General features: G+C 28.2%; 1 protein-coding gene across 1 annotated transcript; it reads left to right on the forward strand.

Annotated features, from left to right (window-relative positions):
* Nucleotides 1–4,604: 4,604 nt before the first annotated feature.
* On the forward strand, nt 4,605–24,697 carry LOC119613286 (death-associated protein kinase related-like; the record flags this gene model as incomplete). The annotated part of the gene is made up of 8 exons (XM_037969290.1): nt 4,605–4,776; nt 4,871–5,074; nt 10,549–10,786; nt 13,294–13,397; nt 14,276–14,428; nt 14,500–14,704; nt 16,484–16,652; nt 23,233–24,697. Coding segments are annotated over 8 exons (2,441 nt in total), but the record flags the coding sequence as incomplete, so codon positions are not given.
* Nucleotides 24,698–24,865: the final 168 nt, after the last annotated feature.

Here is a 24,865-nt window from a genome sequence, read left to right on the forward strand (position 1 = left end):
ACTATTGGATAAGCTATAGTCCAGACTATAGACTAGTCTAAAGTCTAAACTATATGTTAGACATTCGTCCAAACTATGCTATAGTTCACACATTAGGCTAAACTGTAGTCCAGACATTACACCAGACTATAGACTAGATTAAAGTCCAAACTATAGACTAGACCAGCGGTTCCCACCGATTTTTACTTCGCGGACCCCTTGAAGAACTTATTTAATTTCGCGGACCCCCATACATATTTTGATATTCTATTGTTCTAAATAATTGTTCATCCGAAAATTGACCTAGTCCATTAATCCCTAGGTCTAATAAATGTAGAGATGTCATATCTATAAAATATTCCCGTACATTGAGAATATATAATATTTCAGATAGGTTTTCAATTGCATGTTTTGAAGATAGAATGACTTCTTTGTTGATATGTTAACATGATGTTTCATTTTATGATCGTGAGATCTTTCATGTTCATTTTTCTTCAAGGTAGCGAAAATATCAATATCAAATATTGTCACATGTGCTTAAGGAGTCACGTTTCAAAAATTTGTTGCGATTGCAAAGGGTGAACTGAGTAAGTGAGCTAAGTTTTCGGGAAAATAATATAAGAAAGTTGGACTTGTTCTATGTTGTTGCGGAATGCGTTATCCGCATAATATATGATTTGAGCTCTTTGTTAAAGTACTGTGAATTTGGAACTTAAATTTGAATTTTAAAATATCAACGAATTATTTTACTTCATGGTTTTTGGCTACATATTTACGCGAAACGCTATGGATTTTCTGATGTTAATTTAATAATATGTATTGGTCGACAAAATCAAGTTAAAATCTGTGTATCACGTCGGATTGGAATATTTATAAAGAGATGCAAAAAGAGTCACCTCTGTTTTGAAAATATATAATTTTAGTCCTTTCAAACAAGAACACTTTTGCTTACAATTTGATAAACTTAAATCTATAATAAGCTTGTCTTTGAATTGAACTTCATACTCCGGAATACCAGTATCAAAATCACGCAATACTTTATTTTATAAAAGTTATACAATAAAATTTGTACGGCCTAGCTTCTTCCTGATAAACAACCGAAAAAATAAAATTCAAAACAACACCAAAAAATTTAGGATTATTGCACAAAAATTGGAGATATTTGTACATACATATAAATGAATATTGTTTATTCATGTTTTTTCGTTCGTCTTCGCGGACCCCCTAGGATTTTACTACGGACCACTAGGGGTCCGCGGACCCCCATTTGGGAACCGTTGGACTAGACAATAGTTCAGACTTTTGACTATACAATAATATAGACTATAGCCCAGACTGTAGACTAGGCTATAGTCCAGACGATAGACTAGACTGAATTCTAAATTATAGGTTAGACATTAGTCTAGACTATTAAAAACTACAGTCCAGACTAAGACTTTAGAAATTTAAATTAATTTTTTCTTGCATTTCATAAAGTTTCTTGAACTTTATCTATTTAATCTCTACATCTCTTCATATTTTCAGGACCATTACTTTTATACTCTACACACACTTTCTAAGCCATAACCATTTAATAATATTATCCTGGCTAATAATCTGATAAAAAATACTCTGCTTTGTTTCAAGCATATGTAAAAGATTCTTCCAATATAAAAAAACATCTGCTAAATCAGTGATTTCTCCGTTTTACTAAAATATGTCTAGGATTTTATATAAAACTTATTTTACATAAAGAAAAACATAGAAATAGCAAAAGGATAAAAAATCGAAAACTGAAAAATTTTATGAAACAGTTATTTTATTGTTATAACCTTCTATATAAAACTATTTATAACATAAATTCTAAAAAAAATAAGTTTCCTATAAAAATATGCAAAAAGCCTGTAAAGGCTTAAGGTTTTGTTAGAGAGACAAAAAGTCATATTCAAATCATTTTATAAAGTTTATAAAGTTATTGAAAGGATTTTGTGCCTTTTTTTAAAAAAATATGACATCATTTCTATGGCAAAGGCTTTAACTAAAAGGCTTTTTGTTATAAGTTTAAGATTTTGTTCAAATATAAAAAATAAACTTTGTTGTTTATTTAAACAAAAAACCTTTTGACCAGCTGTTAACAATACTATAAACAAATATTTTGTCTTTATTTAAAATTCATAAAGTGGCACGTGACTTAACAGGAAGTGGTAGAAAAAAGTTTTAACAAAGTTTTTGTTTTTGTATAAAAAAAGGTGTAGATTAAGTTGGTGAATGGTAAAATTATGTTTTAAAGTTATGAATGCCAACAGTAACAATAGATTTCATTAAAGTAAAATTACAAGGCTTGAAGGCGTTTACTTAATATTTTTAAATAAATATCAATCATACGCCTAGAGAATAATTTTCAATTAAACTTGTTATAAAAGTTAATGAAATTTAATTGCAAATTATTAAATTCAAATATCAGCGTAAGTAATATTTCGAAATCTAATCAAACTTCCGTGGCGTATACTTGATATTTTTAAATAAATATCAATCATACGTCTATGATTAACTTTACATTTCTTTTTTTATTATTTTTCTTACTTTAATACCAAATCTTTGTTATTTGCAATAAAATTTTTCACAAAAAGTATTTTAATCTGTGGTATAAAAAAACGAACTTTTTTCATTTACTTAACACCAACCAACCTGTCAAGAAATTCTTAAGAAAATTACTCATAAGAGTATTTAATATTTGTTAGCAAAAAGTTCTTTGCTTGCTTTATTTTGCAGCAAAGAATATTCAACAATCTAATTGTTGTGAAGGAGAAAAAGTTGTGGGGATATAAATAGCACAGAGAATTTAGTAAAAAAAAAAAAGTTTTAACACAACTTTTTTTGCAAACTTCAAAATTTGGCTAAAACTTTGGACAGAAAATATGTTTCTTCCAAACTGGTTTTATGAAAATACTGGTTTTCAGCAAAAGCTTTTTAGAAAGAGCTGGAAAATTTTAAAGCTATTTTAGAAAAGCATAAAATAATATAAAATATAAAAGCTTTTTAAAGAAAAACTTAAAAGTTTCTTAAAGAAAAGCGTTTTAAGCTGTGATTGAGAGCTAAACAAGAAAGCCAATTGGAAAAAGCTTAAATGCTTGAAAACTTTATAGGAAAAGTTTTAAAGCTTTTTAATTACAATATGTACCTTTTTTGTAAACGTTTAAACGTTTGCAATGAAAACTTGAAAGCTATTTAAGGACGTCTTTTTAAAGAAATGATTTTTAAGTAAACTTAAAGCTTTTTCAAAGACAACTTAATAGTTTTTCCAAAGTAAACTTAAAAACTTTTCCAAAGAAAACTTAAAAGCTTTATATTAAAAGCTAAAACCATAAAAAAAGCTTTTCAAGATCTTAGAGAAACATTAAAAGCTTCACAGAAACCCTTTTAAAGAAAAGAAAAAACTTTTTCAGAAAACTTAAAACTATTTCAAAGAAAAGCTTTTCCAACGTAAACTAAAAAAACTTTTCTAAAAAAAGTTTAAAAACCTTTCCAAAGAAAGCTTCAAAGTTTTTCCAAATGAAAACTGAAAATTTTGTTAAACAAAAGATGAGGCTTTTTAACAAAAGAAATTCTTAGATCTTTATTTGAATAACTTTTAAACGATTTTTCTTTTCCTCTTCACTGCTCTTATTTTACCCAACACTACGCTGCCACATTGGCATGTCTTTATTGTGCGCTAAATCCATTAAAACTCTCGCTCACTTTCTTAAACTCTTGTTGGTCTTAAACATTTCGCTATGTATTGTAATTAATAAAGCTACAAATTTTCCTTCATCTAAGAAGTATAAAAAAGTTAAACAAATAAAACCAAACTTCAACAAAATAAAAGCACTAACTAAACTTTAATAAAATCATGCAAAAACTTTTGCTTAAACACAACAACAAAGAATATTTTTGGCGATTAAGAGAAGTGTTTAATATGAAACGGAAATAGCAAAGGAAATTGAGATGAAATTAAGTGATAAAAACAATAGAAATTTTTTGAAGATAAATTAGTGGGGAGAAAGGGGATAAAAGAATATTAAATAGATTTGTTAAAGTCACGTGACTGGGAAATTTTGTATTGAAAATTTCATTAAAAGCTTTTTTATAAAATATGTTCAAAGACAAATTATTATAAGCTTTCATAAAACAAATTAAAGTTTAATCTTATAATTTGTTAAAATTCATTAATCATTTACCACAAAATTGGCTACAGAAAAAAATCAATAGCGATGAAAAAAAATTTAACAAAAAATATTTATAAAACACCTGTCTAATTTAATAAATTCCTCATAGTTCATTTAAACACATACTTAGCAAAAAACAGTTTATCATTATCTTGCTGTTGCTACTGTTCTCACTCCTCTTTACTAGAACTAAAATATTTTTGATTAATTTCTTACGTTAAACGTCTCTATTAATTGGCAATTGCCAGACCCACAACTATCAGCCAAAGGAATTCTATTGAAAAGATTCAACAAAGATAATAGATAATTTGGTGGCAAAACATTTGGCATTAAGAATTTGTAAAGCCAAACGGCCACCACTAATATTAAATGGCTTTTCGAATGATTTATTATTGAACAATTAGTAGATTTAAAAAGATATTTCTGGGGATTTGCAAAAAGCTAATTATTCAATCAATTTTATTAAAATTATTTACAAAAATATTAATTTTTATCTGTTCATCTGTTTTTTTCTTCTTATAGAATTAGAACCAGCTTTTCCCTATAGAGATGTAACCATACAGAGAGGAGTAGATGCCAATGAACTATATGAAATACTAGGCGAAGTGGGCAGGTGAGTTTTTAATTTTCTAAATTATTTTTAATTTTAAAAAATTTCCTTTTTTATAAATTTTATTCTAAACTATTGATATTCCCACTTTTTTCAGAGGCAAATTTGGCACTGTTTATAAATGTCAGGATAAAAGTAACAATTTAAAATTGGCTGCCAAATTTGTACCCATACCGAAGCGTGAAGATCGTCGTAATGTTGAACGTGAAGTGGAAATTATGAATTCGTTGCAGCATCATTTGATTATACAATTATATGCGGCGTATGAATATCAGAAAATGATGTGTGTCGTCCAGGAATTGTAAGAATGAGCTTTTTAAAATTTTTTATTTGTTAGAAACTTTTTTGTAAAAAGCACCTAAAGTAGGGTATAAAATGTATAAAAAGCTTGCTTTAGGGAATTTTATTATTTGAGACTATTTTTCAAAAGCTTTTATATTTATTATAGAAATACGAAAGCTATTCTTAAAAATCTTTTCAACAATTTCTATTAAAATGTAAAAATCTTTTAAAAAGTTTTAAAACTTTAATTTAAAGATATAATATTTTTGTTAGAAAGCTTTATATCTTTCATTAGAAAGCTTTTAATCCTTATTTAGAAAGCTTTTAATCTTTCTTTAGAAAGCTTTTAATCTTTCTTTAGAAAGCTTTTAATCTTTCTTTAAAGAGCTTTTAATCTTTCTCTAGAAAGCTCTTAATCTTTCACTGGAAAGCATTAGTTGTTAGAAAACTTTTAGTCTTTCATTAGAAATCTTTTAATCTTTCACGGGAAAGCTTAAAGGAATCGTTAGAAAGCTTTTAATCTTTCATTATAAAGCTTTTAATATTTCGTTAGAAAGCTTTTTTTTCATTAGAAAACTTTTAATATTTCGTTAAAAAGCTTTTAATCTTTAGTCAGAAAGCTTTTATTAGAAAGCTCTTGAGAAAACAATTTTTTAAGCTCTTGATAAAAATTATTTTAATTATTTTTAACTTTAAAAATCGTTTTTTTAAATTTTTGTTAAAAAGCTTTTCAATACTTTGTTAAAAAGTTTTTTAAAGTTTTTTTTTTAAATCTTTCATTAAAAGTATTTAAATTTTCTTTAAAAAGCTTTTTGAAGCTTTTGAATATATTTTGTTGAAAAGTTCTTTTAAGCTTTTGCTTAAAATTGATTTAAAAAATGTGTTTTAAACATTTCTTGAAAGCTCTTGTGAAACGTTTTTTAAGCTTTCATTAAAATGCTTTTGCTCAAAAGCTGTTTTAAGTTTTTTTAAATTTTTTTGGTGGGAAGTATTTTAAAGCTTTCTAAACCTTCATAGATTTCTAAAGAATCTATGAAGGTTTAGTTAAATAGCTTATTTAAGCTTTTTGTTATTTGATAAATGTGTTTCTTAAAGATTTTGTTCAAAAGTTCTTTTAGACTTTTGCTTAAAATGGTTTTAAAAAATGTGTTTTAAGCATTTCTTAAGAATCTTTTTGAAAAAAGTTGTTTAAGCTTTTATTAAAACACTTTTGTTCAAAAGCTGATTTGTTCAAAAGCTGATTTAAGATTTGTTCTTAAAAAGCTTATTTAAGTTTTTGTAAAAATGCTTTTTAATAAAAGTCTTTCTTAAAAGTTTTTCTTTTGCATACCTTTTGTTGAAAATTTCTATTAAGCTTTTGATTAAAATGGTTTTAAAAAAAGTTTTTTAAGCTTTTCTTAAGAATCTTTCTGAAAGCTCTATTGCAGCTTTTTGTAAAAAAAGTTTTTAAAATTGTTTAGCTTTTTTAAAGCTTTATACAAAAAATGTTTTTAAACTTTAATTAAATTGTTTAAAAACTCAATTAGTAAAACGTTTTTTTATATATGAGAAAATAAGAAGCTTTCATTAACAAGTTTCATTTCTTAAAGAACATAAGGCTGATATTAAAAAGCTTTAAAGTTTTTCTTAAACAATAGCTATATATTCTAAAGTTTTCTTTAAAGTTTTTTATCAAAGCTTTACAATTTTCCATAAAGGAGATTTAAACTTTTTCAAAGCTTTTTTAAAAAGCATTTGAAAGCTGTAATTTAGAGTCTTTAATAAAAGAATGTTTAGAGGCTTTAAATAAATGGCTTCTGGCAGTTTTTTCCAAATAACTTTTAAAAGCTTTTAAGAAATTTTATTTAAATTAAGATTTTGTTAATATTTTTACTTAAAAGCTTTACTTAAAAGCAAAAAGCCTAATTTGAATAAAGAATGGCAGAGTTGGTATTAAATTGTTTCACGAGAAACTCAGCATTTCAAGTATCAAAACTTTATTTTAAAACATTCCATAGAAAAGCTTTCTCAAAGCATTCATTAAGTTTATAAAAAATTTAATTAATTGCTTAGTTGTGAGACAATATTGGCAAACCAAAAATCTTTTTTTAACCTTTAATATCAAATGCAAACTTGAGCTTTAATTTAAGCTTTTTTAAAATGCTCTCTTGTGTTTTTCATTATTTCTTTGTTTTTATTCAAATAAAATAAATAATTTAACAATTGCAGTGTAAAAAGGTCTGCTGTATTTTTCAATTAGAAAAGGGAACTCATTAGTGGTTTGCGATTAAAGCTTAAAAGTTCTTGATCGGTCTGTTTCTTAATAAAAACCTAAACCATGTGTTTCAAAATTATGGCAGAAAAATTAAAGAAAATTATACATTTTGCCTTTAATGTGAATATAAGATTTGCTCCTTTCTTAGTTATACGCATAGAATTTATGGAAAATAACAATAAAAGAGAAGTTTTAAGGAAAAGTGTTAAAAATAAAAGAAAAAGTTTTAGAAAAAGAGTGTATAGTTGAAAAAGAAAACAACATTTGTTTGAAGCTGTTATTGTTTTTAAGTTTAAAACTATAATTAAGGTAAATTTAAGATTTTTTTTTTTAATTTATTTAATTGTTTGTAGATGATTGGCATTGATTAGTTTAATTGGCATTATTGTTAAAATATTTATATTATAATGTCTGAGTGTTTGTTCGATTTGAAGTCATAAGCAAAAATTTTAGTTAGAAATCGACATCAAAATATCTATTTGTTTAAAATTATTTGCTAGAATTTTAATTACTTAAAAATCAAATTCTATTTAAATGCAAATTTAGTTTTTATTAAACTATAAATTGTTCAATTATTAACAAATAACCCAGTAAAAAGTATTAGATTTCCAAACTAGTAGACAATAGGCAAAAACTTTATTAAATATTTATTCCAAATAATTTGTTGGTTTTCTTATAATTTCTAGAAATAAGTTTATGAAATCAAAATATTATTTCATTTTTATTGATTCTTTAAAATTTATGTCAACCTTGACCCAATTGTTGTACATTTTCTTAAAATCTACAAATTATAAAACAATATTTTTTCATTTTATAATTTCTCATTTTTCTTGTTTGAAATCCTTATGGTTTAATTTAATTTTAATAAATTTTCCAGTTGTGACCATAAAATAAATATTGTTACAACTCTCTCTAGTCCTCACAATGAAAAAAATACAAATTTATTCTTCTTATAGGAATTTTAAAGCAAAAACAAACAAACAGAAAAAAAACCGAAAGGAAAACATAAAAATATATTGAAAATAAAAGTTCAAAGTTATAGAAAATGAAGTTTATAAATTTTATAATGCAAAAAAAAAAAAAAATACATAAGAAAAACACAACATTCCATAAAAACTTAATAAATTTGTTTAAAAAAAGTTTTTAGAAAAAAATTGCTAACAAAATTTTTTCCGCATCGATATGGAACACTTAAATTTAATAGTTTAAATTGTGAGAGTGAACATCTAATATTAATTTGAATTGAAAAGCTTTAAAGCCTAAACATTTTATTTAAAAACTCTTGCAGTTACCGAGGAAAAACATTTAAATTTCAGAGTGTAATTCTTACTCTTAACAATATTTTAATTATAAACAACATGTCCTTATATAACAAGTAAATTGTTCATTTTCTAGCTTTTAGAAAATTTTGATACATTTTTATTTGCTGTTGACTCCATTTATGACCAAACGTAGATCTGAACCAGAACTGAACTAGAAATGAACTAGAACTGAACTAGAACTGAACTAGAACTGAACTAGAACTGAACTAGAACTGAACTAGAACTGAACTAGAACTGAACTAGAACTGAACTAGAACTGAACTAGAACTGAAACTAGAACTGAACTAGAACTGAACTAGAACTGAACTAGAACTGAACTAGAACTGAACTAGAACTGAACTAGAACTGAACTAGAACTGAACTAGAACTGAACTAGAACTGAACTAGAACTGAACTAGAACTGAACTAGAACTGAACTAGAACTGAACTAGAACTGAACTAGAACTGAACTAGAACTGAACTAGAACTGAACTAGAACTGAACTAGAACTGAACTAGAACTGAACTAGAACTGAACTAGAACTGAACTAGAACTGAACTAGAACTGAACTAGAACTGAACTAGAACTGAACTAGAACTGAACTAGAACTGAACTGAACTAGAACTGAACTAGAACTGAACTAGAACTGAACTAGAACTGAACTAGAACTGAACTGAACTGAACTGAACTGAACTGAACTGAACTAGAACTAGAACTGAACTAGAACTGAACTGAACTAGAACTGAACTAGAACTGAACTAGAACTGAACTAGAACTGAACTAGAACTGAACTAGAACTGAACTAGAACTGAACTAGAACTGAACTAGAACTGAACTAGAACTGAACTAGAACTAGAACTGAACTAGAACTGAACTAGAACTGAACTAGAACTGAACTAGAACTGAACTAGAACTGAACTAGAACTGAACTAGAACTGAACTAGAACTGAACTAGAACTGAACTAGAACTGAACTAGAACTGAACTAGAACTGAACTAGAACTGAACTAGAACTGAACTAGAAATGAACTAGAACTGAACTAGAACCGAAGTAGAACTGAACTAGAACTGAACTAGTACTGAAGTAGAACTGAACTAGAACTGAACTAGTACTGAACTAGAACTGAACTAGAAGATTTTCTGTAGTTTAAAGCTTTGGACTTTTCTAGAAAATTTATAATGTCATAAGATTTAAGCTTTAGATATTGCTGAAGTTTAAGGCTTTTATAAAACTTTTTAACATTTTTCTAAACCCTTTAAAGCCTTTTTATTTTAAATTATTTAATGGATTTATAATTTCTTGTTTATTTATCGGAATAATAAAAGCTTTTACTTATACATAGAAGCTTATTAAGGTTTTTAATATGTAAATGCTTTCAGAATGAATAGAACTGAACGGAAGAAAATTTGTAGAAGCTTTGGAATAAAAGCTTTGTAAAATACTGCTTTTAGAATCTCTTTAAAGTCTTTACGAAGTCTTTTTAGATGAATCGTGCCACAGTTATCCTTTCTCTGCTTTAACTTGCAATTTTAAATAATTTATATTTAAAAAGCTTTCTCCTGGTATTTTATATGTTTTATATCCTGCTTTAAATATAAACACTATTGAATTATAAGCTCTAAAAGTAAAGTAAATTTTTAAATATAGAGAGAAAGACTGAAAAAAATATTTAAAAATTCACTTGAAAAAACACCAACACAATGCAAACAAAAATATATTAAACAAAATTTTATCATCCTATAACAAAAAAAAAAAGATAAAATTTTGTTTAATATGAAAACACTATTAATGGAAGACCACAAACTATTCTCTTATATTATGTACAAAGTTATTAAAATATATTTTTTTAAATAGTTTAATTATAAAACAATTTTTTCATTATTTTACTACAAAAACTATTTAATGTTTTAAATTTCTTTTCAAATTTAAATTCTATAGAGTAGAAGGTGGTGAACTATTCGATCGTGTAGTGGATGATGAATTCGTTTTAACGGAACGTGTCTGTGTCGTCTTCATACGTCAGGTGTGTGAGGCCATGGAATTTATACATCGCAATAATATTTTACATTTAGATTTGAAACCAGAGAATATTTTGTGTTTAACCCAGGAGGGTAATCGCATTAAAATCATAGACTTTGGTTTAGCAAGAAAATTTGATCCAGACAAAAAACTACAGGTAGGTAAACAATAGCTTTGTGAGACATGTTTTGTTGTAAGTTGTTGTTTTTTTTTTAATCTTATTAACATATTTTGTAATAAACACCTTGTTAATTACATGCTTGTGTGGAATTTTTTATTTTCAGTTTTTAATTTGATTTTATTGTCTGTTTTTTAAGAAAGTCTTATAGAGAATGTTGTTTCCTTGAGTTTGTATTGGAACTAAAATATTTCCATAGTTCATTGTACATGTGACTTTAATTTGTATTTTTAATTTCATTTTATTTCTTTATTCACATACATACATATGTACATATATTCAGCTATAAAAAGCTAATTAAAAAGTTTAAATTCTTTGTTTTACAAGAAGCGGTGTCTTATAGAAATTTCTATTAACATAACCCAGCAAAATGTCTTGACTTAAGAGAAAGCTTTTGCATTAATTATAATCTAAAACTTTTGAAACAAATTGTATTTTTTGATATTTTTATTAGCAAAATTCCAAAAAATACCAGTATTAAGTTGAACCAAAAGTTTTACTTTTATGTGTACCTCCCTAATATTTTGTTTATAATATTTTTTATTGTAAGCTTTCTTTTTATTATGTTCAAGGGTGTTAAACAAAAACTTCTTGTCTTATTAACAATAAGAAGAGAAAAAAGCGAACTAAATTAAAAATTTGTTTGGGGTTAACTTTCTCGGTAAAAGGAGATAAAATTTTTAAGAAATTTCAAATTGAAATGCACCAAGTAAAATTAATTAAAAGCACCAAAACTTACAAAATTTTTTTAAAAGTTTAAGCTTTGTTAAAGCTTAAAGCTTTTGTAAAACTTTGATATTTAGAGCGTTTTTAAATCTTTAAGATTAAACATTTTTAAAGTTTTAAGATTCAAAGCTTTTTAAAGCTTTAAGATTTAGAGCTTTTTTGAAGTTTTAAGCTTCTTTAAACTTTGAGCATTTTTAAAGCTTTACGCTAGTTTAAAACTTTGAGATTTAGAACTTTTTTAAAGCTTTCAGATTTGTAGCTTTTTCTAAAACTTTGAGCTTTTTTGAAGCTTTTAGCTTTTTTAAACTTTGAGCATTTTTAATGTTTTAGGCTCTTTTAAAACTTTGAGCTTTTTTTGAAACATTACGAAATTTTATAAATTTTAGATCAATTGTAAAGCTTTATGTTTTTGGAGCTTTCAAGCTTTAACAAAACATTCAGATTTTTTACATTTTTAACCTTTTTTGTAAGTTTTTTTTAAAGCTTTTGGACATTTTTAAAGCCTTAGACATTTTTAAAGCATTAAGCTTTTTCTTAAATTTTTAACTTTTTTAAGCTTTTTAAAATCTTAGAACTTTTTAACACTTTTTAATATCTTAGGCTATTTTTAGCTTTTTTTAATCTTTTGACCTTTTGGTATTTTTTTAAAAAACTTTTAACGTTATTAAATTTTTTGAAAGCTTAAATTCTTTTGAAAGTTTTATGCTTTTTAAAGGCTTTAAGGTTTTTGAAACTTTTGAGCTTTTTGAAAGTTTAAACCTTTCTTAAAGGTTGATCTTTTTAAGGCTTTGTTTTTCTAAAGCTGTTAACTACTCTAAACCTTGAAGATTTTCTAAATTTCCTGAAGTTTTTTTTAAAGCTTAAACTATTTTTCAACATTAAATTGACTTAAAGCTTTCGGCATTTCATATTGTTAAGAATTTCTAAATTTCTAAGATCTTTTAAAGCTTTAAACCATTTTGTGGCTTTAAATTATTTCGTATTTTTGAGCTTTTCTAAAGCTTTAAGAGTTTTTTCAAATGCTTTCAGTTGTTCTTTAAGCTTTAGCCTTATAATGCTTAAAGCTTTCTTCAACTTTTAAAATTTAAAATTTCTAAGATCTTTCAAAACTTTAATCTATTTTGAGACTTAAAATTATTTATTAGTTTGAAGCTTTTCTAAACTTTTAAGCGTTTAATTTTTCTAATGTTTTAAGCTTTTCTAAAGCTTTAAGCTTTTGCTTTTCTTTAAGCTTAACCCTTTCTGTAGCTTAAAGCTTTCTTAAAATATAAAATTTTAGCACTTTTTTGGGTATATTAAAGCTTTAATATTTTCAGAGCTTTAAGCTCTATTCTAAACTTTAGCCATAAATTGTCAGTTTTATGTTAATCATATTAATTAAATCGTATTTGGAATCCTTTCGAGCTACAAGCTTAATTTGGATGTTTGGATTTGTTAAGCTTTAAGCTTTTTTAATGCAAATAAAGAATTTAAGTAATAAAAATATTAAAAGTATTACTATTACATTGTGAGACCAAACAAAAAAGTCATGACTACTTTCCGTAGAGTATACAAGTTTCATTCTAGCTCAAGGAAGCTCATTTCAACAATTTTACCCCACTGTTGGGTAGCAACATTTTAATCTCAACTTTATTTCAAGTTAATTTTCTTTGTGAAATTGCAACAATTAAAATTTAATTCTCTTTCTTTTTAATACATATGAAAATAACAAAAAAAATTGTATTTCTTTGTTCACCATTTCCATTTCCCCCTCTTTTCAGATTCTGTTTGGCACACCGGAGTTTGTAGCACCAGAAGTAGTTAATTTTGATAGTATATCGTATGCCACAGACATGTGGAGTGTGGGTGTCATAACTTATGTGCTGTAAGTACTGCTTTTTTATATTTTTAAAAAAAATTAAATTGTTTAATTATAAAAAACAAAAATTTAATAAAACCAAATATAGTTTAATTAAAAACACCTTTTAGTATGTTTGGATTTAAGTTTAAGTGATTGAGAGAAACAATTAAGAAAAACAAAACAATTGAAATCACAGTGTTTGTAGCAACTAATTAAAAAGTTGCCTTAATTAATCCCTAAAGAAATCAAACTGACTGCATGTTACTTGTTAGTAGTTTGATATTTTTATTTTGGGCGATTTTTCTCTTACCTCAAATAGCAAATTGTTTTAGTCTTATGTGAATTTAGGTTTAAGCTTAAAGCTATTTAATTAATTTTTGTCTTAATTTTGTATTGTTATATTATATTTCTTACATTTTCTTATTCTTCTTTCTATATTTTCATATAAATGTGGACTATTTCCTCAAAATACCAACACACAATTTTCATTATTGTTTGGTACTTTAACCCCCTGCTTGCCGTCATGTTTTTTTTTTTTTTTTGGATTGGAATGACTATTACTAAAAATGACTTAACAACAATTACTACAATACAAAATGGTTGAATGAATAAATGAACGTACAACATCAACAATTACATCCTTGTAATATGTATCCAACAACAACAATAACAACATGATAATTATAACCTCCTCTATAACATGTTTAAACCACCTCCGCCAACAACGACAACAACAACTACTTGGTCTTGCAACAACAATTTTGCTTCATTTAACTTGGTTACCAAAACCATACATGAAAATGAACAACCGACCAACCAACCAACCATTATCATCCACAAATGCTTTTGTTTCTTTTCCCTCTTCTCTTCTCCTTTTATCCTGTCTCTATAAAACTAAACAGCATCTCTGGCCTGTCGCCCTTTATGGGTGAAACTGATATCGAAACAATGGCAAATGTAACAATTGCCAAGTATGATTTTGAAGATGAATCCTTTGCCAATGTATCGCCTGAGGGTATTGATTTCATATCAAAACTATTAGTAAAAGACTTGAGGTAAGCGCTAAGCTTTTTATAGCTTTTTTAAATGTTTGCTGACTTTTTCGCTTAATTAATTTCTCTTTTAGCACCCGCATGACAGCTGCCCAGTGTTTGAAACATAAATGGTTACAGAGACGTCCTAAAAGTCCGCCCAAAGTTGCGCCGAAACCTTTAAATATACCACCGGTCCAATTGAAAGCTAGCACTCCTTCACCTATACCGCCAAATATCGATAATGATGATAGTTCAGTCACGTTGACTCATGAAGATGAGGAAGAGGATTCGTCGGGGGTAAGTTTTTTTAAAGAAGAAAAGCTTTGTTAAAGGTTTTTCTTAAATTTTATTAAAGAAGTTCTATCGAAAGCTTTAAAGTTATATAATAAAATCTATTTCTGAAAACGTATTTATGAACGAACTTTAAACTTTTCGAAAACTTTAAAAAGCTTTTTAGAAAATGCTTAAAATAGCTTTTTAGGAAAAGCTTTAAATAGATTCTTAGGAAAAGCTTTAAATAGCTTTTTAGGAAAAGCTTTAAATAGCTTTTTAGGAAAGGCTTTAAATAGCTTTTTAGGAAAAGCTTTAAATAGCTTTTTAGGAAAAGCTTTAAAAAAGCTTTTCAGAAAACGTTTTAAGATGCTTTTAAGAAAAAGCTTCTCATAACATAATTATTATATTGTTAAGCGTTTCCTAAAAGCTTTTCATAAAAAAATTCCTAAGTTTTTTTTAGTTTTTTATAAACAACTTTTTCAAAAAGCTTTGTCTAAGTTGTTTTTATTTTGAAAAAGCTTTTCATACCATCATTATTTAAAAAGCCTTTCATTAAAAAAATTCCAAAAGCATTTAAATTTTTTTCGACACTTTTCATAAAGATGTATTTTAAAGGTTTTCATAAAATTGATTTTCCAAAAAGCTTTTAATAATAATTTACTTTCTAAAAAAAGCTGTTGAAGCTTTTTATCCACTTTTCTTAAATGAGTTCTTATCATTGCTAGTTTATTTTTAAGAAAGCTTTATAGAAATTTTTTTCTAAAAAATCTTATTTCAAGCGTTTTCTTGTAAAAATTATTTTTTTTTATAAAAAGCTGTTGAATGTTTTTGATCACAAAAGCTTTTTCCCAAAAATCTCATTTTGAACTTTTATTATAAAAAGCTAAAAAAGAAAGCTTTTCATAAAAATGTGTATGTTTTTTTAATTGAAAAAGCTCTTTATAGTAGTTATAAATTAAAAGCACATAATATATGATTTTTTCCAAAAATAAATAATTTTTTCCAAAAAGCTTTTCATATGAAGAGCTTTTCCCAAAAAGTTTTTCAAAAGAGCTTTTCCTCTAAAGTTTCCATAAAACGAGAATTTTTAAAAAAAGCTTAAAAAAGAATTTATTTAAAAAGCTTCTCAGAAAAGAGCTTTCTTAACGAACTTGAAGAGCTTTTCAGATAACTAGTTTCTTAAAATTCCCATAATATGAGCTTTTCATGAAAGTAACATTTTCCAAAAACCTTTTAATAAAAAGAGCTTTTCCCAAAAAGCTTTTCATAAAAGCATTGGAAAAAGAAAAGCTTATAGTTGAAAAGCTGTATCATAAAAATTCTTACTATTTTGTAATCAGAGCTTTAATGCTAATTTGAATTGAATGAATTTAAAACTTTTAACAAAAGTTTAAATTTATTTAATTTAGATTGAGAAAACAAAAAAGCTTTTACTTCAAACTTTAATCAACCATATTACATTGCAAGCCATTCATTGACTGACAAAAATGTCTTTCTTTACAAAATCCTTAGATGAGTATTTTTCCTTAACACAGCCATTCAAAGATTTTGAAGGCTTTTGTTAAAATGTTCTCACTTATTGTACGGAAAACACGACATACTCTTGCAACATGTATTTTAATTAAAGAAATGAAAAAAGTTGTATAATAAAACTTGCCGCTTACAGACAAAAACAAATTGTATAACTCGCAGACATGTCTTAAAGAATAATAGATGTTGTCTTAATAGTTTCCTTTTTTCTGTTTTTGTTTCTTATCCTCTTTTTCATATTCTTTGGCATGTTCAACTTTAACTTATAAGCAGACAAAGGAATTGGACACAACAAAGGATAATCTTAAAAATTTCATAGAACGCTGGGAGGAACATCCCAATAGTCCGTATGTGTTTGATGTCGAGGGAAATGTAATTGCGCCGCTAAGCGAAACTGAATATAAACAGCCCCATGGTGCTGACAGTATATCATCGTCAAGAGGTGAGTACTGTTGTTTAATGACAGCAAACATTACAACAACAACTACACCTAAAATAACAACAACAGCCACACTAACAAAAGCTACAACAACAACACAGTCCAACAGTCTATCAGCAGCCACTGAACGGAGACAACAACAGCAACAACAATTAATAAGAAGCAAATAATACTAGCAACAACAAACTTTTGAAAGCTTTTAAATCTAATTTTCAATTTTAAGAAAATTAAAACAATTCTGTGCCTTAAACTAGTCCGTTAAATTCAAAAGCTTGGGTTTGTCGGAAATTTTGATTGCAACACGAATTTTGTTGTTAACATTTATAAATAATTATTTGTTTTAGTAACTTAAGACCAAGTTTAAGTTTGTGTTGTGTTCCTTTTTGGGGAAAAAAACATTGTTTTTTTTTTTTTTAATTTTTACTTACAAAATTTCTTTACTAACCCCAATTACAACTTCTTTTGTATTTATATATTTTTTATTAATTTTTGTATATTTTTTTTACTTTTATGTCTTACAATTTATTGTACTGTGATAAGTATTTGTTGTTTTCTTTACTGGTTAGAAAAACAAAACTACTACTAAGAAATTAATAATAAAAAAATTCATAGATTTTTAACCTCTTTCTGTTTATTTGTTGTTTGTGTCTTTTATACCAAAAAATAATTCTATGTTTACTTTTTCTGGGGAAAGACAAAAAGAAAACATGAAAAATATATCATGATGTTGCTTATAACTTGTTTTTATTTTTGTGAACTTTTCCATATAAAGACATGGTGTACGTGGAACTCTATAGCAAGCATTCAGAGACAAACATTTGTTATTAATTCATAATTGGCAATATAAAAAAAGCTCTTACTGAAAACTTTTTTTTCAGTTCTAGTTCAGTTCTAGTTCAGTTCTAGTTCAGTTCTAGTTCAGTTCTAGTTCTAGTTCAGTTCTAGTTTCAGTTTCTATTTCAGTTCTAGTTCAGTTCTAGTTCAGTTCTAGTTCAGTTTTAGTTCAGTTCTAGTTCTGTTCAGTTCTAGTTCAGTTTCTAGTTCAGTTCTAGTTCAGTTCTAGTTCAGTTCTAGTTCAGTTCTAGTTCAGTTCTAGTTCAGTTCTAGTTCAGTTCTAGTTCAGTTCTAGTTCAGTTCTAGTTCAGTTCTAGTCAGTTCTAGTTCAGTTCTAGTTCAGTTCTAGTTCGTTCTAGTTCAGTTCTAGTTCAGTTCTAGTTCAGTTCTAGTTTCAGTTTCTAGTTCAGTTCTGGTTCAGTTCTGGTTCAGTTCTAGTTCAGTTCTAGTTCAGTTCAGTCAGTTCTAGTTCAGTTCTAGTTCAGTTCTAGTTCAGTTCTAGTTCAGTTCTAGTTCAGTTCTAGTCAGTTCTAGTTCAGTTCTAGTTCAGTTCTAGTTCAGTTCTAGTTCAGTTCTAGTTCAGTTCTAGTTCAGTTCTAGTTCAGTTCTAGTTCAGTTCTAGTTCAGTTCTAGTTCAGTTCTAGTTCAGTTCTAGTTCAGTTCTAGTTCAGTTCTAGTTCAGTTCTAGTTCAGTTCTAGTTCAGTTCTAGTTCAGTTCTAGTTCAGTTCTAGTTCAGTTCTAGTTCAGTTTCTAGTTCAGTTCTAGTTCAGTTCTAGTTCAGTTCTAGTTCAGTTCTAGTTCAGTTCTAGTTCAGTTCTAGTTCAGTTCTAGTTCAGTTCTAGTTCAGTTCTAGTTCAGTTCTAGTTCAGTTCTAGTTCAGTTCTAGTTCAGTTCTAGTTCAGTTCTAGTTCAGTTCTAGTTCAGTTCTAGTTCAGTTCTAGTTCAGTTCTAGTTCAGTTCAGTTCTAGTTCAGTTCTAGTTCAGTTCTAGTTCAGTTCTAGTTCAGTTCTAGTTCAGTTCTAGTTCAGTTCTAGTTCAGTTCTAGTTCAGTTCTAGTTCAGTTCTAGTTCAGTTCTAGTTCAGTTCTAGTTCAGTTCTAGTTCAGTTCTAGTTCAGTTCTAGTTCAGTTCTAGTTCAGTTCTAGTTCAGTTCTAGTTCAGTTCTAGTTCAGTTCTAGTTCAGTTCTAGTTCAGTTCTAGTTCAGTTCTAGTTCAGTTCTAGTTCAGTTCTAGTTCAGTTCTAGTTCAGTTCTAGTTCAGTTCTAGTTCAGTTCTAGTTCAGTTCTAGTTCAGTTCTAGTTCAGTTCTAGTTCAGTTCTAGTTCAGTTCAGCTAGTTCAGTTCTAGTTCAGTTCTAGTTCAGTTCTAGTTCAGTTCTAGTTCAGTTCTAGTTCAGTTCTAATTCAGTTCTAGTTCAGTTCTAGTTCAGTTCTAGTTCAGTTCTAGTTCAGTTCTAGTTCAGTTCTAGTTCAGTTCTAGTTCAGTTCTAGTTCAGTTCTAGTTCAGTTCTAGTTCAGTTCTAGTTCAGTTCTAGTTCAGTTCTAGTTCAGTTCTAGTTCAGTTCTAGTTCAGTTTCTAGTTCAGTTCTAGTTCAGTTCTAGTTCAGTTCTAGTTCAGTTCTAGTTCAGTTCTAGTTCAGTTCTAGTTCAGTTCTAGTTCAGTTCTAGTTCAGTTCTAGTTCAGTTCTAGTTCAGTTCTAGTTCAGTTCTAGTTCAGTTCTAGTTCAGTTCTAGTTCAGTTCTAGTTCAGTTCTAGTTCAGTTCTAGTTCAGTTCTAGTTCAGTTCTAGTTCAGTTCTAGTTCAGTTCTAGTTCAGTTCTAGTTCAGTTCTAGTTCAGTTCTAGTTCAGTTCTAGTTCAGTTCTAGTTTCAGTTCTAGTTCAGTTCTAGTTCAGTTCTAGTTCAGTTCTAGTTCAGTTCTAGTTCAGTTCTAGTTCAGTTCTAGTTCAGTTCTAGTTCAGTTCTAGTCAGTTCTAGTTCAGTTCTAGTTCAGTTCTAGTTCAGTTCTAGTTCAGTTCTAGTTCAGTTCTAGTTCAGTTCTAGTTCAGTTCTAGTTCAGTTCTAGCTCAGTTCTAGTTCAGTTCTAGTTCAGTTCTAGTTCAGTTCTAGTTCAGTTCTAGTTCAGTTCTAGTTCAGTTCTAGTTCAGTTCTAGTTCAGTTCTTTCTAGTTCAGTTCTAGTTCAGTTCTAGTTCAGTTCTAGTTCAGTCTAGTTCAGTTCTAGTTCAGTTCAAGTTCAGTTCTAGTTCAGTTCTAGTTCAGTTCTAGTTCAGTTCTAGTTCAGTTCTAGTTCAGTTCTAGTTCAGTTCTAGTTCAGTTCTAGTTCAGTTCTAGTTCAGTTCAGTTCTAGTTCAGTTCTAGTTCAGTTCTAGTTCAGTTCTAGTTCAGTTCTAGTTCAGTTCTAGTTCAGTTCTAGTTCAGTTCTAGTTCAGTTCTAGTTCAGTTCTAGTTCAGTTCTAGTTCAGTTCTAGTTCAGTTCTAGTTCAGTTCTAGTTCAGTTCTAGTTCCGTTCGCGTTCAGTTCTAGTTCAGTTCTAGTTCAGTTCTAGTTCCGTTCGCGTTCAGTTCTAGTTCAGTTCTAGTTCAGTTCTAGCTCAGTTCTAGTTCAGTTCTAGTTCAGTTCTAGTTCAGTTCTAGTTCAGTTCTAGTTCAGTCTTTATTCTAGTTCACTTCTAGTTCAGTTCTAGTTCAGTTCTAGTTCAGTTCTAGTTCAGTTCTAGTTCAGTTCTAGTTCAGTTCTAGTTCAGTTCAGTTCAGTTCAGTTATGTTCTAGTTCTGTTCTAGTTCTGTTCTAGTTCGTTATAGTTCTATTTGTTCTATTCTGTTTATTCTAGTTCTATTCTAGTTCCGTTCTAGTTCTGTTCTAGTTCTATTCTAGTTCTGTTCTAGTTCCGTTCTAGTTCTGTTCTAGTTCTATTCTAGTTCTGTTCTAGTTCTGTTTTATTTAAACATTTTAAAACTTTTAGGTTGTTGAATGTTATGTTTTACTTTTTCAGTATTTAAACAATTTTATAAACAAGTAAATGTAATGTAGACTTGAAAAATAAGGTCATTTATGTATTTAGCTAAAAACAAAAATGGTGAAGGGTATAGAGTACTCGTCTTAGCCTTGTGTTTAATTCTTACTTGTTGTTATTATATTATTTTTTACGTATGTATATGTTTTTATATGAAATAAATGTGTATGGTTCTTCTTACTATATAAAATACTTGTAAGCTGTTTTTAAGCGCCTTAAGCATAAATATACTGATATCACTTCTGTGTCACATACAAAAAGAAAATAATAACGAAAAAGAAATGAAATCAAAAAAGCTAAAAAATACATCAACAACAAACCAGCCATGACTACAGATCCTTAATATTGCAACATTATGATGAAATAAAAATCGCCAGCAACAGCTACAACAACAACCCTAGACTCCTGCAATCAAAACAAAAATATTAAGAAAAAAATACTGTGCAACCCACCAACATTTAATACTTTAGACAAAAAAAAACATGTATTTGTATATAACGTTATGAAAGGACACTGATTGCAACAAGGATTTATTCTCTACATATTTTCCCTGCAATTTTGTTTTCTTTTTTTCAAAATTTTTGTTTCAATTTGTTGTTTATTTCAAGCTAAAATACACTGAAAAGAGAATGTAATCTTTGAAATATTGAAACAATTTTGAAATTCGATTGACCGGATATAAAACTCTCATTATCCTTTCCTGTTCTCAGTGTATTTGTTTGTCTCTGGCTCTGGTTACTTTTTTTCATATTATCACCCCTACATGAACACAAATTTATTCTTTCTCTCATATCTTCTTATATGTATTTGATCAGTATTTTGTTCATTTTTATTTCTCGCAGTAAAATGGAGTCCTTTTTGTTCTGTGTATGTGTGTTTACATAAAAATCTAAGTATTTTCAATTATAATTTTCTTTATCACACTTTCTTTTTGTTTGTTTATGTTTTTATTATGTTTTTCTCTATAATTTTTGTTGTTGTTAATCTTCTAAATCATTCTCTTTATTTTTTTTGTTTTCTCTTTACTGTATTTAAGTTTATAAACATACTTGTATACAAATTGCTACACAAATACTACTTCTGCAACATAATCTCTGAACAATAAATTCGTTTTATTAAAATCCAAAAAAAGACAAAAAAAAAATCTGAAAATAACTAAAATGCATTGAAAAAGATATATTCAAAAAAAATCTAAACAAAACCTAAATGAGCCAAAGAAAAGCAAAAACAGTAACAAATAAACACTTTGCATTAGGGTCAAAAGGAAAGTTTTTGTTTTCCTCTCATTTCAAGGTAAGATGAGCTTAATACTTAATAAAGTGTTTTCAACCAAAAAATAATATTTTAAATAGCACACTATTATTAGTATTTGCAGTAATATTAAATGCACAAAATTCCAAAAAAAAACACAAACAAAATATGTTACTTACATTTACATGAATTCATCACATTGTACCCAGAAAATTGTCTGTAAAAAGAAGAAAAGTTTTAAAGTTTAAAAAAGCTTTTAATTAAAACATAAACATAAAAACATAAGACACAAGATTGGAAAACCATTCTCTTGATCCATAAAATATATGAAAATTTTCAGTTTAATCTAAAATTTCCTTAGTTTATTCTACTTCAATTCTATTCTAGTTCTCTTCTAGTTTTGTTACAGTTCTAGTTCAGTTCTAGTTCAGTTCTAGTTCAGTTCTAGTTCAGTTCTAGTTCAGTTCTAGTTCAGTTCTAGTTCAGTTCTAGTTCAGTTCTAGTTCAGTTCTAGTTCAGTTCTAGTTCAGTTCTAGTTCAGTTCTAGTTCAGTTCTAGTTCAGTTCTAGTTCAGTTCTAGTTCAGTTCTAGTTCAGTTCTAGTTCAGTTCTAGTTCAGTTCTAGTTCAGTTCTAGTTCAGTTCTAGTTCAGTTCTAGTTCAGTTCTAGTTCAGTTCTAGTTCAGTTCTAGTTCTGTTTAGTTCTGTTCTAGTTCTGTTCTAGTTCTGTTCTAGTTCTGTTCTAGTTCTGTTCTAGTTCTGTTCTAGTTCTGTTCTAGTTCTGTTCTAGTTCTGTTCTAGTTCTGTTCTAGTTCTGTTCTAGTTCAGTTCTAGTTCAGTTCTAGTTCAGTTCTAGTTCTGTTCTAGTTCTGTTCTAGTTCTGTTCTAGTTCTGTTCTAGTTCTAGTTCTGTTCTAGTTCTGTTCTAGTTCTGTTCTAGTTCTGTTCTAGTTCTGTTCTAGTTCTGTTCTAGTTCTGTTCTAGTTCTGTTCTAGTTCTGCTCTAGTTCTATTCTATTTCTGTTCTAGTTATATTCTAGTTGTCTTCTAGTTCTGTTCTAGTTCTCTTCTTCTAGTAATCTTCTTGTTCTAGTTCGAGAACGTTCGAGAGCGTTCTCTTTTTTACAGGCAATTTAAGTGGCACTTAACATATAAATTGGGTTTTTATAAAAAATATCGCTTTCTTTATCACATTTTCTCTCTATATCATTCTCTCTTTTGTACTCTCTCTCTCTATCTTTCACTTTAAATATCATCTGAAACTAAATGTTGTTCGTTTCTTTTTTGGTATTTAATTTAAAATATAAATGTAAAAAAGCTTATATATATCCTTTGTAAAAGTGTCCTTTCCTACGTATAAAAGCTATTGTCTAAATTTTAGTATAAAAGCTTAAATAAAGCTATCAAAGCTTTAAAACACACAAATTCTTTAGAACTTTTTTCATATAATTAATAACCTATTTCTTTTTAATATTTGTTTTCTTTATATAGTATGTTCACCCTCGCCTTGTGAATCGCTGGCCACCGTAACCGATGATGAAACTGCTCATTTCTCAGAAATTGTCGAAGAAGAGGAACCTCCTACACCCATTAATGAGTCCAAGGAAAAACTTTTCCCTACTTCCAGCGGCACAGCAACTCCAACACCTTCTATGCAAAATCTGAATTTCGGTTATCCTTTCGGCAGTAAAGTGGATGAATTTAATGGCAGCAGCATGAATTTACAGCAACGTTCTTTGAAATCCTATCTTCATACATTCGATCGTAGAAATTCGGATACAAATTATTTGTTGGGCAGAAGATCTTCAGGAGAACGTGTTAATTTGGCAGATGAGATTAAAAAACTATCCGATCATTTGTTAATGTTGGCGGAAATTAATAATAAATTCAGCAAAGATGTGCAAAAACAACAGGGTGAGGAGGAAAGTCAAGACAAGGAGGAGAAGAAGTCCAAGAAAACCAAAGAAACGGGAGCTGAAAAGAAAACTACAACAAAAACATCTTCCTCCAAAACAAAAGACACTAGTAGTGAAGTTAAGTCTTCTAAAGTCAGCAGCCATAAAACCAGCAGCACTGCTACTACCTCCAGCAAAACTGTGGAAAATTCAATGACAACAACAACATCCTCGAATTCTAGCAGTTTCTTTAGTAACTTAAATCCCGGCAAAAGTCGGACTAGTACATTAAGCTGGCGTCTGCAGCAATCCATAGAGGAGACACCCAAACTAAATACCACCAGCTGGTCCAATAAATCTACAGCCACCAGCAGTTCCTCCACTACCACCAAAAAGTCCTCAGTCAGCACTATTTCAACGCAAAATACCAAAACCTCCAATGATCACAAAATCCAGGAGGCGGCCAGCATAAGAAGAGCCAAATTCCGTATCAATCAAATGAGTCGTGATGTACCCATAGGCCTGCCCGACACCCATCAAAGTGTTAATCTAGAAGAGGCCGCCAACAATACCAAAGATTGTCTCTTACATTTGCTGGAAAAGTATAATGACACCAAAACCCGCAATCCCCTGGGACGTCATCAAAGTATCAGTGTAGACTGCAATGTACGCGATAATTTGGAATATCGTTCCATGAGTTCGATAAATGCCTTCTTTCAAAGACATAACAACAATGGAGAAATGGTAAAACAATTACAGGCTCAATTAAAGGAAAAAACTGGTGAATCATAATATGTCCCCAGGGGTCTAACTACACCCGAAGGTGTACAATATGGATATTAAATTTGCATGAATAAATTCCTAGTCTTTAATAGTTTAATTCAAATAATGCTCAAAATCTAAACAACAACAACAACAAAAAACAGTTATTTAATGCTTAAGCAAATCTTTAAAATCTATTTGTTAATTAAATATTTTATTATTTATTTTAGTTAGATTTGTAAATAATAATAAAATGATTTATTAATAAAGAATGTGAATTTTAAATTGTGGAACCAAAACGGCTGTAGTTTCTTAAATAACGCTTTTATTGAGAAAATAGTGAAAGTCTGTGATCACTCATATATTTCACCAAAAAATCGATTTTTATATGAATAAATCTAAAATCGATTTTGATATGAAAAATCTAAAATCGGCTGTAGTTTCTTAAATAACGCTCCAATCGAGAA

This window comes from Lucilia sericata, unplaced genomic scaffold, assembly GCF_015586225.1.
Source record: "Lucilia sericata isolate MDLA Ls3-8-SP2 unplaced genomic scaffold, ASM1558622v1 Contig000039F_arrow, whole genome shotgun sequence".
Lineage (NCBI taxonomy): Eukaryota > Metazoa > Arthropoda > Insecta > Diptera > Calliphoridae > Lucilia > Lucilia sericata.